At 38.1% G+C, this 20,755-nt stretch overlaps 1 protein-coding gene across 3 annotated transcripts in view; it reads right to left on the minus strand.

The window, feature by feature from the left end:
• Positions 1-20,755, minus strand: part of WDR7 (WD repeat domain 7) — a 345,325-nt gene that overhangs the window by 58,405 nt on the left and 266,165 nt on the right. For all 3 annotated transcript variants that reach the window (XM_032422579.1, XM_032422577.1, XM_032422578.1), the window contains one exon: positions 6,939-7,038. In XM_032422579.1, the coding sequence (XP_032278470.1) occupies positions 6,939-7,038 (100 nt within the window). The remainder of the gene's footprint in view (positions 1-6,938; positions 7,039-20,755) is intronic.

The following is a 20,755-nucleotide window of genomic DNA, read 5'->3' on the forward strand; positions in this document are numbered from 1 at the left end:
CTCTCTCTCTCTCTCATTCTCTCTGTCTCAAATAAATAAATAAAATCTTTAAAAAAAAAAAAAAGTTAAGTTAATAAATAAACTAGACTGAATTTCAGTAGATAAGTAATGACGGGATAAGTAATATATGATATGCAAATGAGGGAGAATGAGAACAGTCACAACTATTCCTGTTGAAACCAAGAGAAACTACAAAAAATTATGCTACCTAACACGAGAAACTGAAAATAAGAATAATAATAAAAAGGTTGAATTACTGACTTGATCTTTTATATCTTAAAAAGGATGAAGAAAACAGATGTGGAAAATTATATAGTAATAAAAGTCCTTGAAAAAAAATCCAGTGGTGGTTAATATAAGACTTTAAATACATGCAAACAGGTGAGCCAACAACTGAGATATGCTGGCAGCTGAGAATACTGTATTTAAAAATCAGCCTAAAATTACTTTACTCAGAAAGATTCTAATATAGCAGTAACATTAAAAGTAGTATTTGTAATGATTTTAAAAAAATCATTGAAGAAAAAATATCAGTAGGACAACAGATTTATGGTATGGAAAATTAGGACAAACAAAAGAATATGAGGGGCGCCTGGGTGGCTCAGTCGTTAAGCGTCTGCTTTCGGCTCAGGTCATGATCCCGGGGTCCTGGGATCGAGCCCCGCATCGGGCTCCCTGCTCCACGGGAAGCCTGCTTCTCCCTCTCCCACTCCCCCTGCTTGTGTTCCCTCTCTGCCTGTCTCTCTCTGTCAAATAAATAAAATCTTAAAAAAAAAAAAAAAAGAATATGATGAGGACAGATCAGTAACTATAATCTAGAAATCTGCTAATTACTTGATTTGATATTCTATTCATTCTACTTGTAAGATTAATCAAGTAGTCTGGAAATAAGAGCAGCAAAGAAAATCATAAGAAAGAAATTATAATAAATCTACCTGGTATGAAGTTTAATGTATAACAGCAGGAGTGAAGAGAATGAGGTTGACTGATTTTGTCTTATTTAAGCAATGACTAAATAATAATCATGATGGCTAACATTTTTTAAGCCCTTACTGTTGGCTGACGTTTGCTTTATATATGTTTATCCTTTTAATCTTTACAACACAATGTTATGGGAGTTATTGTGTCCATTTTGTAGATGAATAAACTAAAGCACAGAGCATTTAAGGACCTTGCTCATGCCACAAAGCTAATAAGGGCCTAGCAAGGATTCAAATCCAAGTCAGGCTCCAGAAGCTGCTCTAATACGTAAGAGAACATATATAACTTGTTAATTAATTTTAGTATCAAATTTGGTATTTTGCACATACTATCAAAGAAATGATTATAATTTATCTGAGCCAGACAAATGGGTACAAGTAAAGAATTTGAGAGGGCCATATAACTTATAGTGGGTTTACGGAAATCAAAGGAAGGTCAAAGGGAAATAAATTTCAATAGAATTATTAATGAAAACAGGGCCAATTTTCATTATTTTAATGTGGCTTATCCTCAGCATTTTTGTTAAGCAGGAGTGTTTCACCTACGAGTATACAGCAACTGCATATATTCAGTGAAGGCAGACATTTCAATATAACCTAAAGACAAAAGTAATTGGAAAGGGGTACTTCTTGAAATCTTCACTGTTTGCAACGAATCATCCAACAGATATTTTTGAATGCTTCCTATGTACACTGGGAGAGGACCATGATAGGGAACAACAGAGGATGTTGTTATTGAATGAAATGCAGCTCAGAGGAGGAGGGGATTATTTATGATGATCAAAGCCAGAATCTCAAAGGCCTTGAAGCACAAAGGTCAAGGGCCTAATTTAGGTTGTTAGCAGAGGACAAGGTAGATTTCAGGTATACTGTTAAGGAAAGAGCAATGAACTCAGTGACTGGATACAGATGGGTAAAGGACAAGGAGTAAGAATTGTGATGTCATTATATAATTGCGCCATTAACAGAAAAAGGTAGGTTAGAAAAGACGCTGGTAGAATGTAGGCTTAGATTTTCTAAAACACTGAATTTGAAATAATGACAAGATAGCGAAATGGAAATGTCTAGCAGATAAAAGCCTCAGGGCCTGGAGTTTGGGCTGAGCCCAATTACAAGGTGACATCTGAAGTTCAAGGCATCTATCCTACATAGAGTAAGGAATCTGTTAAGGCCAGAGGAACTCAACATGCGGGCTCATTACTTCTTACAGCATTAAGCTGTGTGATGGGTCACACATCAGCATTCCAGAATTTACCTTCTGGTCTAGAATGGATTATAGCTAGACCTCAGTTGTCACAGTGCTATGAATACAATCAATCTTTGCTTCTATTTTTTCCTTCATTATCTGGCCTATGGCAGACCTGGTCATGGTCCACTACAGAAATATAGGTACCTTTCATGATTCATAAGAAAGAGGTTGTCTGTGCCATTTCTGAAAAGATATCCTGTAAGATATCCCTTAGAAACAATTTCATAAGATGTTTCTGACAAACCAAAATACAACTATGCCCCAAATTACCCATATATTTTTGATATAATTAAGCCATACTTTAGTTTCATTTACCATGTCATATAATGTTTCTTATTATATTTTTTACTCCAAAGACTCAGTGTTTTTTTTGATCAACATGTATTCTATTATGCATCCACTATGTTCTAGGCACTAAAAAAAAGACTTCAAAAATGAGTTTTTTAAGGAACTTAAACTTTCCAATAATAAAGTTCTTTCAGTAATTCAAGATTTAGATAAGACTTCTGCCATACTTTCTGTCATACATCACTGTGGTTTTTTTTTGAGCACTATGGAAAAGGAAGTATCTGTATTTACCAAAGTGGATCAGATACCTCCAAGTGACACGGTACAAACTTCCGAGAGGAAAACTAGCCAACACGAGCCTAAGAGAATCTTGCACAGAGCCAGCAGTTATTTATTACAAAGACTGTGTTTCAAAAAGATTGGGAAATCAGTGAGACATAATATCAAGTCTGCCAAACCAAAGGCAAATATTGCTAGAGGGAGGATTTTCATCGCTGATTTAACCGCACACAAACCTATAGCTCTAAGGATTCATGGAATTTAACTGGCCTGCTTATCAGGAATACTGCCTATCAACAAAATTTAAGTACTTCATAGGGAGTTACTTTTCTTTCTTTTTTTTTAATTAAGCAAAATCCGAGTCAGGTATATGCCTAAATTGCTAGCAGTTGCCAGGTAAAAGTGAAGTCAGCAACACAATAGGATTTTTAACTACTGAACTGCATCAAAGTTCTGATTTCCACAATCAGTGGAGAGTCAGCCTAACACCACAGGCAAGAGCTACCTTTAGGAAGAAAAAATCTGCACATGGCCTAAGGCAGCCCTGCTTAACTTGTCCACCAAAGTGCTCCTCACTGACGACTGTGAACTGGTCCCAGAGTCTACTACCAACACCCTCATGTCTCACGTGTGACCTTTCACGTTCTCTATAATTAATGTAATTTAACTGCAGTGTGATGTATTTCCAAGTTTATCTGAATATAATAACAACCAGCGCTTACCAAAGACTAACAGCTTGACAGGCACTGTGCTAAGAATTTCACATCAATTACCTTATTTACTTCTCACGCAAGAACAGGTACTATTCCTATCACTGATTACGGTGGGGAAACTTTAGCTCAGACAGGCTAAGAAACTTCCCCAAGGTTATGAAATTCACAAGCAGTGGCGATGGGATGCAAGTTGCCCAGTTTCTAATTCATCTTCTCCGATACGTTACACTGAGGCGTTTTAACAGACTTTGCAGTTAAATTCGCTAACTCTTCCTCCTCGGTGAGCTAACTTTTTCCGTAAAGGGCCACAGAGTAAATATTTTCAGCTTTGCAGACCATGTATGGGCTTTGCCGGCTACAACGACTCAATTCTGCTGTTGTAGTGGATGGCACCACACGCAGCCCTCAAAGCAAGGAGCGTGGCTGTGTTCCAGCAGAACTTCATTTACTGAAACCGGGGCAGGCCGATCTGGGCAAGAGCTTGGGAACACTTAAGTAAACTTCATGTTCCAGACAGATATGCATATTTATTCTGTGGCTTTGTATTATCTCCTATTATGTATGTTTGGGAAGAACAAGTAGATAGAAAATGGGTCAAAAAAAAAAAAAAAAGCACCCAATGCCAAAGGTAAGGGAAAGGGGTTCAGTGTTTCTATGCTGTTACCAACTAATCTAGTAACAACGACATGGAATCTACATGTCCTCCCCCCTCTCCCTCAGTCCTGGGTTCTCTGCCTCCACTGGGCCCGGGGATATTCTCTCAGCATCTGGCATCCTGGACAGACCACAGCAGATGTTCCATCAGCTGTGACTCTCCCTGTACAGTGGTTATCTTATCTTTCCACCTAATTGGAACCCCACTCCCTAGAGTCCAATGAATTTACTAATTATCCTCTCTACATGTTTTAGGTCCTAGCTCCGTGTCTTTGCTCATGCTAGGAAAACTGTCCCACTCTCTGTCAACTGATTCCAATAGCTAATTCAGGAAATACATTACTGCATTCCCAGTTCAAAATTCCTAGTCCTTGGATTCACCTGTAAGACATCATTTCTGAACATGCCAATTATACTTGTGTGTTCTGTTTCAACTGTTGACTCACTTATTTCAAATACTACAACACTGACACCATGAAAGAGTTAAGAGAATCCCCGAAGTGTCACTGTCACTGGATGTAACTGGTAACTGGCAAAAGTAGTTAAGACTGAGTTTAGAAATTTAGCTTCGTTTTCATGTTCTGAATGATTAGAAGAAAAGGCAACCTTTACTTTCATACAGAGCTGGAAGGTAAAGGTTATTCAGTCATAGAACACTAACGGTAGTTTGGGATATCAAAATCAAGAAGCTGAAGTAGACCAAAAAACCTGGGGGCACTAAAATGTCTAAATGTACTAAAATGATGGACAGAAAATAAAATGGAATATGAATGACATTACAAATTCCTGTTAAGAAAGAATGCCTTTGATTACTAAGTGTATCTTGAGTAATTTAATTAAAAAGAGTAAAATATTCAAATTATTATGTTTTTTGCATGTTCCTAAGACCTTCATTGAGACCACTGAGGAGGAAGAAAACTGTCAAGAAATGTATAGTTCAGGACGGTTCGGTGCTCTGTCCTTCCTTCTTAACTGCTGTTCGTCCTTCACTCCTCTGGGTTACCTCACCGTGCCACAGCGCATCACGTTTCTCTCTGCTGGTGCCAACTGTGACTTCTGCAATAACAGTCTTCTCTCTGATTTCTATACTTCAATTTTAAAGAAGCTTGAAAAGGTCCCTTTGTTCTATTTTTTTTTTTTGTCTTTACCTTATCGATGTTTGTGATTTATTTCTCTCAAGTCTGCTAGTAATAATATACTCTCATTTTTAAAAACCGTCTTACCAAAATAGATTCTGAAAATACTATTTGAAGAATCTGTCCCTTTTAGGAGAGAATCTTACAAACAACATGGAACTTAATTTTTAAAAAAGTATTTAGAGTGATTTCATGGCTCAGAGTTCAGAGTTAAAAAAAAATATATATATGGCCATCGATAAGGAGTTAATGTCAAAAAATTCACAGAAACAAAATTCAACAGTTACACAAGTACGGCAAATGGTGCGTCCTCTATGCATCACACAAAATGCATATTCACACATTAGAGACTGAGAAAGTTTGCATAAAGAAACGTGTTCAACATTCCAACAGTATCCTCTAAACATGCCTGACCCCTGAAATTTTTACCCCCATCATCTATTACCAGCTCTTAGCACTACTGTTTTCATGGAAAGCAGTCAGGGAAACTTTTGGAGAATTAATTAATAGCCTATTAAATTTAAGAGGCAGTTTAAAATTTTAGCTATATCATTATTAATTTCTTCATATTCCTTCTGGAAATTCCTAATACAGTTTAATATATACTTATCTAATACAGGTGAATATAATTCCTAATCTGGCTGAATAGATCAGCATTGATAAATGCGATAATGAAACATAAGAAGTTATGACTTGGAACTATTTTCCAATGAACACTATAAATTCACCATGATCACAGGGGAGCTTAGCCCTGGTTTTGCCATTTGTTAACAGTATGACCTCTGGGATAAAGAGATTCAAAGTCTCCCGGAGTTTTGATTCACTTATATCTAAAGTGGGGCCAGACTTGCCATAACCAATTGGTACATTTTGAGAATCAAGTCATCAAAATCAAGAACAATTCTTCATAAACAATAAAGTGTTACAAAAATAAAAAGAGTTATAAAAGTATAAAAATAATATATTATTTCATTAGTTTCTTTTTTATACAGCCATACTAAATGCTGTTGTGGTTTTCTTCTTCTCTTGAACTCTGGCTAGAATGCGATCTTAGAATTGCCAAATCCCTCATTTTACTTAGGAAATTAATTTTTGGTTAGTCATTAATCATAATAATGTATCATCAAACTTCTTTCAGAAAATGCATGGCAGGGGCGCCTGAGTGGCTCAGTCAGTGAAGTGTCTGCCCTCAGGTCAGGACATGATCCCAGGGTCCTGGGATTAAGCCTGCGTGGCTCCTTGCTCAGAGGGGAGTCTGCTTCTCCTGCTCCCTCTGCCCCTCCCCGCTGCTCATGCTCTCTCTCTCAAATAAATAAAATCTTAAAAGAAAAAAAATGCATGGCAAAAACAGAAGAATCAGAAAACTGTTTAAACGAAGAGACTTATTGCAAAGTAGCTGGCGAGCAGAACCACCTTTCTCTGGGCTCTCTTATGAACCCATCCGTGGCCACCCTTCGATGCCGGTGAATAAAGACAGTAGGGCTCTATATTCTTTGAGTCCTTCATTAAACTATTGATCCCTTTAGCATTATCCATAATGTTCCAGCAGCTCAGCACGTCAACTGGTGAAGTGCTAGTCTCTTATTCCTTTCAATAACTTCCACACTTTACAGAGAGGAAGTCACAATGATTTATTTACCTGACATTTTCCAGTCCGGATGTCGTACAGGGCCACTGAACCATGGCGAGCTCCAACTGCTATTCTGTGATTCCGCTCATAATAGCTGACCATGTAGAACCTGAATTGAACATTTTAACAACAACAAAAACAAAACAAAAAACTCAGGTGAGATGACCTGCACATGCAAGTGGACAGAACATATCTCAAAGATGGAAGTCAGCTCTGATATATATTTTTAAATAAATATATCTATAATTAATACATCGAGATTTTTCAGAACTGTTTCATTTTAGTAACTCTTAAAATCAACTGAAAGAAAAATGATGCAGAATACCACTTAGGCTATTAATTATTTTCAGTAGAAAACAACTTCCTCATTACAAACACCTTTGAATTTTCAAGCAAGAAATAGGGTCAAATACAAAAAAGATTTAATAAGAAAACTCAGTTCTGCTATAGTAATTATTATGCAAATACTTCTATTTAAACAGAATGGAAAAGATGAAAAGGCTTACATATTCAATCTAATTATGTTCTCACATTTTATTACAATATTAAGGAGTGAAACATACTTTCTAGCGGACTACAGAAAAGCTACATTAATGTTATACTTAAGTTCATATCAATAATTTAGAATGAAATTGGTAAGTTATCCATAAGAAAAAAGTTATCTGGCAAATTCCACAGATTTTCCACATTTGCCGGTTTATCTAAATGACAGCTGTGACTATAGGTAGTATAAGTAAGCACATTTGGTGCTTATTTGGCATTACATGAAAAGAAAACTGAGGGAGGATGATTTGAAGGTTATAAGAGGTTAATTTATTTTTATTTATTTCTCTTTTCTCTAAGTTAATTTGCATGAGTAGATTAGGTATCTGAATTTCTGATCTATTCTTTGCCATAATGATTCATGGCCATCTGGCTAGAGCCTGGGAAGATATGAATAAAAATTATTATAAGTGTAAATAAGGTATGATTTTATATCCCTAAAGAGTTTTGAATATACCTTCCCATTATCTAGTGCTATTGTCTCAGTATGAGGTGCGCAGATGAACAAGTGACCTACCCTAAATATCTATGAGGATATTACATCAATTCTACCACACATTCCTTGCCTTTTTTCTCTGTGGTGTCATACTGCCAACCTAACTTTTCTGTTATTATTTTTTTAAAGATGGGAAGGGGAGGTAAAGGAGATGACAGCGAGGAAATATTTCTCTAATGCTTTTTTGAAATGGAGTAAAAAAACTACTAGGTCATGTGACGACATTTCTGAAATTCTGGTAAGAGAGGCTGAGAGACAGACAAGAGGTTTAAATGTGAGCATTTTGAAACCAGCGACATTGTGATAAAGCCATCTGGGCACGAGATGGCATTATGACATTCACACACATTTCATAAATCTGGAAAATGAGATACTGTTTTAAAACTCTTTGTTACTTACGAGCAAGTGGTGGATTCAATAATACTTCTGTCCTATCCCTAAGCCTTACCCAGTAACGCAACTCCTTTCCCTTCAGTGGAAGATTAATAATGCTTCATTTTTTAGTTGCACGAGAGACACTACTTTAGGATGTCCTGCTGGTTTTGCTGTGCTCAGGTATGGAATGTCCTCTTTGTACACTGGTTTGAGGGAAGGAAAGGCACTAAAGGCTCCTGATACATAAGAAGCTTCCCCACTATTAAGTGGTTAGTGTAAGGTTGATTTCTCAAAGCTTTTTCTGTCTGAAGCCTCATATTACTCTACCTCAATAGAGAAGGTAGGGATCAGCACTCAAATTCCAATGTTCCTATACTTGAAAATTAAAAAAAATGATCTAGAAGACTTTAAAAACGTTTACTATTTTGTTATTGAATCATTACAGTGGTTTAAGCGTTGGGCATCACTATGTATCTACACCTACATCTATACACACAGAAGCACACACAGTTTACTCCCAATTACAGTAACATGGAACATAATAGCTAACAAATGTTTTAACAAATATTTATTCTGTTCAGGTTAATAGCCACAGGAAAAGAAAATTTCCAGAAGTATTTTTAAAATCTATTATTAAACTTTGCACAGATGTAGCTGCAATACTGCTGAAATCTGTCTGCAAAACATGACTATAATTACCCCTCAAAATAATCCTCTTCAAAACAAACCTGTGGTAAAATACATTTATGTGGACAAAATTTACTTAAACTAGAATTTTAAAAGTTTTTGTTACATTGGCCATCTTCTATGCTCTGGATATCAACCTCATCCTTCTGTATCATCTATAAACACCATAATTTATGGAAGAAAAAAAGATCAAATCTATTCTTGGTATCAAATCTTTAGTTTTCCTGAAAGGACCATATATTACAGGTCTGCATTTATCATTCTTTGCAATTTACTGCCAGAGTAATACTTCTAAACAAGCTCTTAAACAATTCTGGACAGGGACGGTCTTACGGTATGTTTTTATCTTTGGATTTCTTGTTAAACTTTTTATTCCTTTAACAGTGTCTCTTTCAACAGAAGAAATCCGTGGTATGTATGCAGTCACTTCACAAGTATCCACTCTGGGAGACTGGCTGCAGTGAGCCAATCTCTGCAGAGGGTTTCCAGAACCCATCATACCCCTAAACTACTCTTCTCCTAGAACTAGTTTTCCACTGAGGGACTGTCAAGATTAGGAATAATGAGATATGCATTAGTTGCTCCTACCTGCAAAGGTATCAATGGATTAAAGAGGAAGATCCACTAGTTTTTAAAACTATTCTAGATGCGACCAGATCGTACATGAAAATCTTAAATTCCTTCAAAATTTGGGAGGGGGGTGTTCTCAGAGTGAGGACTGATGTGTGCTGCGTCTTCTAAAATGGTATTTCAGTCCCCAGTTCACTACATCGATAACATGTCACTTGGGCAGCTTTCTTGGGTAACAATCTGGTAAGAATCCCTTTATTATATTCAAATCAGAACAAGGATCTCCGAAACTTGGCCCATCACAAGGAAACTCTCCTAAGTGTCTCTCTCTAGAGAGAACACTACAAGTATGTGAAAGAAGAGTAAACTGGAATCGAGTAATGTTACAAAATATATTTCTTACTGGGGTTGGGGTGGTCATCATCCAAGAAATTTAGTCACTGATCCCACACTTTCATTACTGCCCACATGCAGCCAGGGTGATCCTTTTCAACCATTAATCAAATCACCTCTCTCTTATGTTCACAACCACCCTTCAAGACCCTTATGATGTGATCCCATCTCTCAGACCTCATCTTCTCTCCCCCTGTTCTCTCTGCTCTAGTTACACTGGTCTCCATGTACTTTCTCGAATATGCCACGAATGTTTCCACTTTGGAGCTTTAACACTTGCTGCTCCCTCCACTTGAAAACCTCATCTGCTTGGTATCCCCATGGCTTGTACCCTCCCTTCATTTAGGTCTCTGTTCCAAGGTGATCTTGACAAAGATCTTCATGGGCCATCTTATCTAATATAGTAGCCCTTCCTCTGTTATTCTGTAGTCCATTATCCTATTCTTTTCTTTAAGATTTTGTTTATTTATTTGACAGAGAGACACACAGTGAGAGAGGGAACACAAGCAGGGGAGTGGGAGAGGGAGAAGCAGGCTTCCTGCTGAGCAGGGAGCCCGATGTGGGGCTCGATCCCAGAACCCCGGGATCATGACCTGAGCCGAAGACAGATGCTTAACAACTGAGCCACCCAGGCGCCCCCTATTTTTTCTTTATTGTACTTAACCATCTCTGATATTAAACGATATTTTGTTTATAGCTGTTTCTCTCCACCAGAGACTTTATCTTTTGTTGAATGTATGAATACATAAATATGGTCCAAATGAGCAGTAGAAAGTAATGCAGTAAGAAGTTCAAACACTGTACCTATCCTCCAGTGACTAGTATATACGCTATGCAAAACATATTGATTTTTAAGACCAATGAATATTTTATAGGGTCTAAAATAATAATTGAGATGGGGAAACAAAGGAAACAAAACTGTCCAAAAAAGTTAGGCAGAAGTTAAGAAACGGAAGTCAAGAAACTGCCATGACCCCTCTAAAAATACATTTTTAATTGAGACAAACAACTGCAGATTTATATGAAATTATCTGTAAAGGTCCCTGTGACCTGGGTATGTTAGCATGCAGTTGATAGTTTCATAATGGAAACTATTTAATTATACCTTAGGGAACTAGAAAAGATTACCTGAACTGAAATTCAAGAAGGCAAATATAGTCTAAATAATGATGTATATAAGAAAGTATGTATTTTTGGTGTAAGTGTTGTTATGGAAATAAAAATTATGCTAAGAATCTGCCAGATATAACACCATACATAAATGTCAATGAACATGGTATTATCACACAAAACATAATTAAAAGAAATAACTTATCAATCATCAGTAAACACTGGAATAGATTATTTCTCCAAAGCCGTATCTGTGACTTCAATTTTTCAGGACTAAGTCACAATGGGGTGTCATCCACCCCACAATGGGTGTGAAACACAAATGTGAACTGAGTGCAGGATCCTGGAGCAAACCGCTTTGCTCGCGAGTTTGCCAAGCACCCAGTGCCTGAGTCTCTAAATAACTTTGGTACTCTCTATTTATAGTCTCCTTTAAATTGATGACCTTTTTATCTTTATTAAAAATGGCCTTCAAATAAGAGAACACTGATGTGAAATTTAAAAGTCAATTTGGAAACACATAGGAAAAGGAAACATCCAACTCTCGGCAAAAGTGTGATTTGGGAGGAACCCGTAAAATCACTTTCTTAACTATGACTTGGGTACTCTCCAATGATCTCAGGATGTTAAGTTACTACTGTTTATCATGTCCTTGAGCATTAAAAAGCAACAAGAAACACTCTTCAATAATCCAAAATTAATCTCCAGGTTAACATGAAACCATCTAAAATCTAAGGATGTCGAAGAGAACGTGTGGAATATAACCATTTACAATTCAGGACTATTTACAATTCCCTGCACTACTTGCCGCTAACGTTCACTGAGTACCGACTCTGTAGAAGGCACACTGCCCCAAGAACTTGGCACACGTATTTTCATAAGCAACTGAGGTATTAGGATTATTGAGTGGCTTTTAGAAATTCTTGATGTTGATTTAAAATGGTTCACAAACTTTTGACTCTTTTTGTTAAAAAGCTCTCAAGGCAATATGTACTTGTAAAAAACTCAAAACCGCCAATATGTATACAGTAAAAAGTACGTCCTCCCTCTTACACCCCCACTTTCACCAAGGATTAACTACTGTTAACAATTTGATGGAACTTCTGAGAGGTTTTTCTAATTCTGATTACACAAATGGTATTGTGTTACACATATTATTCTGCAACTTTCTTTCCTTCTCTCAGCACTTCATGGAATGTCGCCCCACGTCAGTGTACAAGATCCCATGTCGTTCTTTCTCATCCCTGAGTTGTACTCGTGTGTACAGTCCTTTATTTAACTATTCCCTCCCTGACAGTTAAGTTACACTGTACATGGATCTTTACATATATAGGTGACTGTTTCTGTAGGATAGAATCCCGAAAGCGAGATTCTGGATTAAAGTATACATACATTTTTAATTTGATAGGCAATGCCAGTTTACCTCCAATTCCCACTAAAAGTAAAAGAGTGCTCCCAGTTGGTACTACCAAACTTTCTATCTTTTTCACCAACACAAGAGAAAAAATGGTTATCACATTTTTATTTTAATTTGCATGAAATAACTTTTGAGATTGATTCATTCAGTTACACTCTGCTGGATATGCATGAATGTTTCTTATTAATATAAACAAAAATTATTTAAAAACTAATCAACACTCTGCATCTCTGTACTCATCGTGCATTCTAGATGAGGGCTGAGACTCCTCAACATCCACAACATATTCCCAATAACCCACAAAAAAGACTGGAGCCCTAAACACAGGCAAACCTGTTCTGTGCGAAAGAATTCACAGGCCTTCTGCAGTGGAGCAACGCACAGAAAACCCTGACCATAGAAAGTACCACTGACAACAGGCCTGCCCCAAGCCCTGTGCTGGCCCCTATGAGATGCCAAAGAGCTCTTCCAAGGGCCACCCGTGAGGGCTAGGAAAATGAGGAGGTTTCCAAAGCACTGGCTGTCAGCTCTCACAGATGCACCACGGCAATCAAGGGTGGGGGGCGCTCTGTAAATCAGGAAGTACTTTATAGAACGTGTTCCTACACTGTCCCCAGAACTCCAGGTCTCCGGGCTGCTCATGTGTTTGCAAGGTGTGAAAAGTGGCTTTGGCAAAGGCACCCGTTCAAGGGGACCTGTTTTAGTTTTTGGGGGTGCGAGCAGTAAAGGGTGGGGAAATGTTTTCTAGAAGTGCTTCTTTCTAGTGGAGGGCACCAGTTCAAAAGACAAAAAGGAAAAATCCCTCATTCTGGGATGGTGATGGATACTGGTGAATTTCGTTTGAAATTCATCACCTCCTTCCTGTTCAGCCTCTTGTACACTTTCAAGAGTCAATTGGTATCTCCTGAATAACACTGTTAAATATTTAACAGGTGAATTACTTCCCTTCCGGAAGAACTTGTTATGGGCACACTGTAGCCAGGGTGTTAAAAGGAGAACTGGAAACACTTCCTTGGTTGTACAGGGAGCAGAATTTCTGCAAGGAAAATACCGTGCATGTTAAGGATGTATTGTATGGTGGCTGGGAAAGAGTTCTTATCCCCTGGCTCTGCCACCGAGTAACTGTGACCTGGGGCAAGTCACCTGCCCATGCCTTGGTTTCCTTATATGAAAGCAGGAACAGTAAGAGTAACTGTTATGGTTGTTGTGAGGATTAAATGAGCTAATACATGCAAAGTACTCAGAACAGTGCCTGGCGCACGACAAACCCTTCCCGTCATGAGCACACGCACACTTGAGCAGTTATCACCTTCACCATAACCAGTATGAGCCGTACCTCCGAAGATACGCTACAGAAAGAATCAATTAGATGTGGTTAATGTGCTATTTTCCTAGGGCAACTAAGTGCTGACTTTTAACACGCTAATAAATAAGGGAAATAATTTATGCCCCCAGATATTTTAAATGTATTTCTTAAATACTTGTGATTTGCAAATATAACCTGATAATAATTGCAAATTATTTTAATTTCAGCTTAAAGTTGCTAATACAAATGATATGGATTTTGGTTTGAAACTATATCATTTCAAAGAGTCTGAAAAGTAAATATTCTTTCTGTTATACAGTGAAATGGAATACTCCTGCAAGCTTCAGAGTTTTGTTTTGTTTTATGAAGAACTTTAATATTGAAAGACAGCAATCCGTCGTAGAGTTTTTAGGAGTAGGGAAATGGACGAAACTGTTTTTAGAGTGACTTCTGACCTGAGTACAGGAGTAACATCTGTAATTATTTATTATAGAAAGTAGACTATAAAATGGTAGTCCAATTTAAGGATTTTCCTGGAAGTTAGGACAGAAGTTGTTTTACAACCTATTACTGTTATCACAATATGGGATAAGAAAAAACCACAGGTTTGGAGAAGTTTTTTAAAAAATGAGCTCATGCCCTGTTCTAAAGTAGATGGTGTTCATTTCCTTACTGGATTTTAAGTGCCCATTTAGGGTGAACAGAGCTGAATCAGCTTTTCACTTGAAAAGCAGAATCAATCAGTCTGTCTACATAATAAAGTTTAAGAAAAGGTAAACTGGCTCTGAAAATACAGACTTTTAACTCTTCTGTCTACATTTTTTTTCCATTCAGCTCAAAAGTTTACTTATTTTACCTTTTTCTTGGTATCTATGTTATAGCTTTAATGTTTTCCCAATGATTACTTTATTATTTATTCAAATTTTCTAATATATATCCAATTTAAAAGAAATACACACTCATTGTAAAAAAGAAACACAGAAAATACAGAAAAATAAACAGTTAAGAAAGGAAAGTTACCTTTTACTACCAATCCCTTTCAGCACCCCAGGTAATCATGAGAAATACTTTGGAGTATGTCCTTTCCAGATTTTTTTCCCTCTTCATATGCATACACATACAAGCATGAATATCAATGCTTACATATAGTTTTCTTCTTCAAAAATGATTTTATTTTACATGCTCTTTTGAAACTTTGCGAATTTCTAAGTTTCTCTTCTACTGCCATCTTCCCATATCAGTAGAAATGGATTGACCTCAATTTTTTTAATGGCTGTATGGTATGTCACAGTTCTAGTATCTTTTAATGGAAACAACTGTTGGTAAACAATAATTACATTTAGAGGACATGAGTGAATAAACATGTTTCAACATAAAGTACATTTTCTACATAAAAATCATACTAAGATGTTCCCAACAAAGGTCAGCTGAGTCAGTTAAATTCAGCAAAACCATAAAAACATTTTAAATTTCAATGCCAAAACTACTAATCCATTTACAGTAAGTTAGAGAAATTTATACCCTGAGCACTTTAACCCTTCCTCCTTGCCACTACTACTGTCTTTTTAGTATCTACTAAGAAGTCCAAGTATTTGAGCCATTGAATATATTCTTCAGGCCTATGTATAGGCTGAGAACTTCTTCATTCCTGGCAATGAAATACGCAATGTAAAAGAATATACACTATAATTTTTGCAAAGTGATCACTGACTCAGTAGTAAGAGATTGACAATCACATTTAACATAATATTTCATTCAATGACAGCCAATTCTACATATGGAAATAGCTCAGATTTTGGAGGCAGAAGGATTTGTCTGCCTCATAAACATCTACTCATCTTTTCAAATTCAGCTAAAACATCACCAACTCTTTTTCCTCCTCTATACTATTACCTGGTCCCTTCTTTATGTCCTTCCCATCATACCACCTGGGACTCTTCCATGCGTCCTGGAGACCCTTTTATCATAGCTTGCGACATTTCTCTGATTTACCATTCTGTCTCTGCCAAGCCAAATTACGGCTTTTGAAGCAGAACAGTGCGATGCCTGAGTGACCAGATGTAGCTGAGAAGTCCATGCTAGCCAAGCACTGCACCATACACAGAGCAGACACACATTACATGTCCACTGAATAAGGGAATACATTCTAAAATACTTGCAGAAAATTTTAATCAAGAAAAGCCACACAGCTGCTTAAAAATTATTTTACTTTGTTAAATCACCTGAACTCCATTTATAAATCTTACTTCTTCAGTGACTTATTTTTTTCTAATTTTAGAATTGGGTACTGTGATTTATCATTTATATGGCAAAACCCAGCCAATTAAAATATTCTCATACAATTTTCAATTCTAAAAATAAACACTATCTAGCGTTATTTAAAATAATCGGATGGTATAAACCATAATAGAGTGACTAATTAATTAAAATTTCTCATCACTGAGTGATTGAGAATGATACGCTGTCATCAAAAATACTGAATGCTCACCATTACACATCATACTGATTTCTTGACTTTTTATAATGAATAGATTATATATTTTTAAAAAATGGACTTTACTTTTTTTTTTAAAGATTTTATTTATTTGTTTTGAGAAAGAGAGAGAGAAAGTACATATGAGCGAGAAAGGAAGGGCAGAGGAAGAAGAGGAGGGAGAGAAGCAGACTCCCTACTGAGCAGGGAGCTGGATGTGCCCCCTGCAACACAGGGCTCAATCCAAGGACCCTGAGATCATGACCGGAGCCAAAATTAAGAGTCTGACGCTTAACCAACTGAGCCACTCAGGAACCCCAAAAATGGACTTTACTTTTTAGAGCAGTTTTAGGTTCACAGCAAAACTGAGAAGTATAGAGTTTTCCCAAATATTCCTGGCCCCCAACATGCACAGACTCCTCTATTATCAACAGCTACCTCTCAAGGGTGGTATACTTGTTACAACTGATGAACTTACACTGATACGTTATTATCACCCAGAGTCTGTAGATTACATTAGGATTCACTCTCAGTGTTGTACATTCTACCGGTTTGGACAAATGTATGACTCATTCACCACTATAGTATCATACAGAATAGTTTCTCTGCCCTAGAAATCCTCTGTGCTCCACCTATTCATCCTCTCTTCCCCACTAAGTCCTGTGGTAACCACTGATCTTTTTATTGACTCCACAGCTTTGCCTATTCCAGAATGTCATATAGTTGGAATCAAATAGTATGTAAGCCTTTTCAGATTGGCTTCTTTCACTCAGTAATAAGCATTTAAGTTTCCTTCATGTCTTTCCAGGTTTGATGGCTTATTTTTTTTAGTGCTGAATAACATTTCATTACCACAAATAATATGCTTTTCTTTTATTTATTTTTAAAGATTTTATTTATTTGAGAGAGAGCATGAGAGGGGGGAGGGTCAGAGGGAGAGGCAAACTCCCTGCTGAGCAGGGAGCCCGATGTGGGACTCGATCCCAGGACTCCAGGATCATGACCTGAGCCCAAGTAATATGCATTTAAAAGCACAACGGTGATACTATGTTAAAACTATACTCTGATTTCTACCTAATTGACTTTTTCCACAAAACTTCAATAGGTTAAAAAAAAAATAGTATAATAAGATAGGTACTCCCTGTGTTTTCTTTTAAAAACCTTTAACTTGGGGCGCCTGGGTGGCTCAGTCGTTGGGCGTCTGCCTTCGGCTCAGGTCATGATCCCACGGTCCTGGGATCGAGCCCCGCATCGGGCTCCCTGCTCCGCGGGAAGCCTGCTTCTCCCTCTCCCACTCCCCCTGCTTGTGTTCCCTCTCTCGCCTTCTCTCTCTCTGTCAAATAAATAAATAAAATCTTAAAAAAATTTTTTTTAACTTACTTTTCATATTAATTGAGCCTTGTTCATTAAATATTCTAGTGTAGGTTCAGATTTGATTACTTCAAAGATTTTTAGGGAAAACATTAAAGAAGCTGCAGCGTTCCAATATTAGGAGCATATGTTATAACATGTTTCAGAACTTATGAGATAGAATGATTGGTAATCATATATTAATAAATCAGTAATGAGGAAAGATTTTAACATTTTCGAGCTCTGTCTTGCAGCGGGTTATTAGGCACTGGAAAGCCCCTGATTTTACAGAGGAGGAAACAGAAGCCTACCGACATGGCCAAGGCTGCCCAGCTGGGTGTGGCAGAGGCAGGAGCCCCCCCCTCCAGAACTCAGCTGCCACTGCAGCGGTCCTCCAGTCACGCTCAGAGCAGTTCTTAAAGCTAAAGCACGCTCGGAGTCAGACCCGCTTTGGTAGGAACACTACGATGCTGTTTTCCCTTTTCACTCTCATTTTCTCATAGGCGTGTAGCTGATGTCCAGATGCTTTATGATGTGAGCTGTCACAACCAGAAGCAGATACGAGAATCTGGCAAACTTCTACTGCAGACATGGTAGATTAGAAAAAACATATAACAATGCCTTCTTCTAATTTGCTTTGTTTTGGAAAATATAACTTTTCATTAAAATATTATATATGTGAACATTTAATGGCTTACTTTTAAATTTCTTAATTTTACACTTGATCTTAGCCAAAAGGCCGAGAAGCAATTAATTTCTAATATGGCAAATATTGATAGTTACAACCCACATAAAAATTCTTTGGGGTCCTCAGGGTCCTTGGGTGGCACAGTTGGTTAAGTGTCCGACTCTTGGTTTCGGCTCAGGTCATGATCTCAGGGTTGTGGGATCCAGCCCCGTGTCGGGCTCCGTGCTCAGCACAGAGTCTGCTTTAGATTCTCTCTCCCCCTCCCTCTGCCCCTCCCGCTCATGCTCTCTCTCAAATAAATAAATACATCTTTAAAAAAAATTCTTTGGGGCCCTCAATAATTTTTAAGTATAAAGGGGTCCTGAGACCAAGAGGGTTGAGAATTGTTGACTTAGAGTCTCCTATCTTTGAGAAAGTAGACTCACTCTCTCATTTTCTCTCTCTCTCTATATATATATGGTGTGTGTGTGTGTGTGTCTGTGTGTGGGGGTGTGTGTGTGTACAGAATATATACCTTAAGATTTCATATATATTCTATACCTTTGAGAATCTAGTTTCAATGAAATAGAAGCAAGCCAAATACTTAGTAAGAGCTTAGGCTGCCAAGGAGAGAGTACAGGATGACTTTGGAATCAATGGGATGAGATGCAATTTAGGATTGGGAAGAGGTAGCTGAGAAGGAGAGAAGGGGAGACTTGGGTGGCAGAGGTGAGAGAGGGTGAAGGAGAGGCCTGGGTGTGCCTGTCCTGTCCCTTTGTCCCAGCAGCAGATCCTCTGAAGCCTCGCTGCGGGTACAGGTCTTCGAGTGCATTCTTTCAACAGCAGTGGTGCTGGGAACATAACAGGAAAGCAACCAGACAGGGTCCCTGCTCTTATGCACCTAACGAGGAAGTACAAATATCAACAAAGTGACTTCAGATGACATCAGCCCTATGAAGATAAAATGGCCATGTGACAGTGGTGGTGGGGAGGCTGTGCGAGATGGGGAGTTCGGGGGAGTGGACGTGAATGAGGAGACCAGACAGGCCACGGCAAGATCTTGAGGAGGACTGTCACTGGCAGAGGGACTAGCGGGAACCAAAGTCCTGAGGAGAAATAAGCATGGCTCTATTCAAGGAGCAGAAAAAAGACCGAGGTGCCCTCAGCACAGTGAATTTGAGATTGGGATTTGAAGAATACAGGTCTAACCCATTTAATATAATATCATCTGTAACGTGAGTCCTAAATGATGGGCAGTCTGGCTGCCAGCTATTATAGATCCCATGGCGTGTGTAACACAGGAAGTCCAGGGTTAAGGAGGCCCCCTTCCGAGAGCAGCGGCACAGCACTGTGGGGAGAGCCAGGAATCCCTAGAGAAGCAAAGGGTCCTTTAAAGTAAGTAGAATAGATTTCAGGATTTGTACTGAGCCTCAGAAAAACTAATCCCTGGTCTTCCTGAAGTCTAGCCTACCTCCTCCCTGGGCACTGGATCCCAGAAAAGGTTATGATATAACCTATCTATCAATCTTGGCGATTTAAAGGGGTGAAGAAAGTAGAAGAGTTTTAATTAAGAAGAAAAAAGTTTCACATTTCAGTGCAACAAAAGACTCCGCTACATCAGTGGTTCTCAAAGGGTGATCTGCAGACGCCTTGGGGGACCTCAGGCTCCTGTTTTGTGAGATCAAAACTACTTGTGAGAGACTGAGACATGAGTTGATCCGTTCATTGGGCTGACTTTGCACTGACGGTGTTAGAGCAAGACCAGGTGAAGCTGCTGGTGCATTAGCCTCAATCAGGGCCCCGACCCCGCACCCCACCAGCCGTCCTTAACGTCTTCACGGCCACGCGCTGGGGGTAAACAGAACTAAACCCCAGGGCATTTTCACTCAAGAATGTCCCTGACGAGGCAGTAAAAATTATTAACTTTATTTACATTCTGACTCTTGAGTACATGTCATTTTAACATTCAGTGTGAAAAATGAGAAGTGCACATAAAGCCCTTCTCTTGCATGCTGAAATCTGATGTTCCCAGGGAAAAACACTTGTGGGATCAAGGTGCAAGCTAAACTAGCTGGTTTTGTTTGTTTGCTTGTTTTTCCACATGACACCATTTGTACTTGAAAGTATAACCCCAGAGACAAACTGTGGTTATTTGGACTTGGGTATCTGGCAGACATTTTCTTGAAAATCAACTACTTTATTCCTATCCAGGAAAACAACTGACAGAACTTGTTGCCAATGATAAAATTCAAGCTTTCAGATACAAATTAGAATTCTGGCTTCCCACTACTCACTGACTTTTTCATGAGATCAGCAGTAATATTAGCAAAAGTGATTTTTTGATATTATATGTTGCAATGTGACAATATATGGACAACCTACATAACTCAGGGACCAATATTTTCCAAAGACAAATGCATAATGTTACAAAGTCACACA

The sequence above is a fragment of the Phoca vitulina genome, unplaced genomic scaffold (genome assembly GCF_004348235.1).
Source record: "Phoca vitulina isolate PV1807 unplaced genomic scaffold, GSC_HSeal_1.0 scaffold27, whole genome shotgun sequence".
NCBI lineage: Eukaryota > Metazoa > Chordata > Mammalia > Carnivora > Phocidae > Phoca > Phoca vitulina.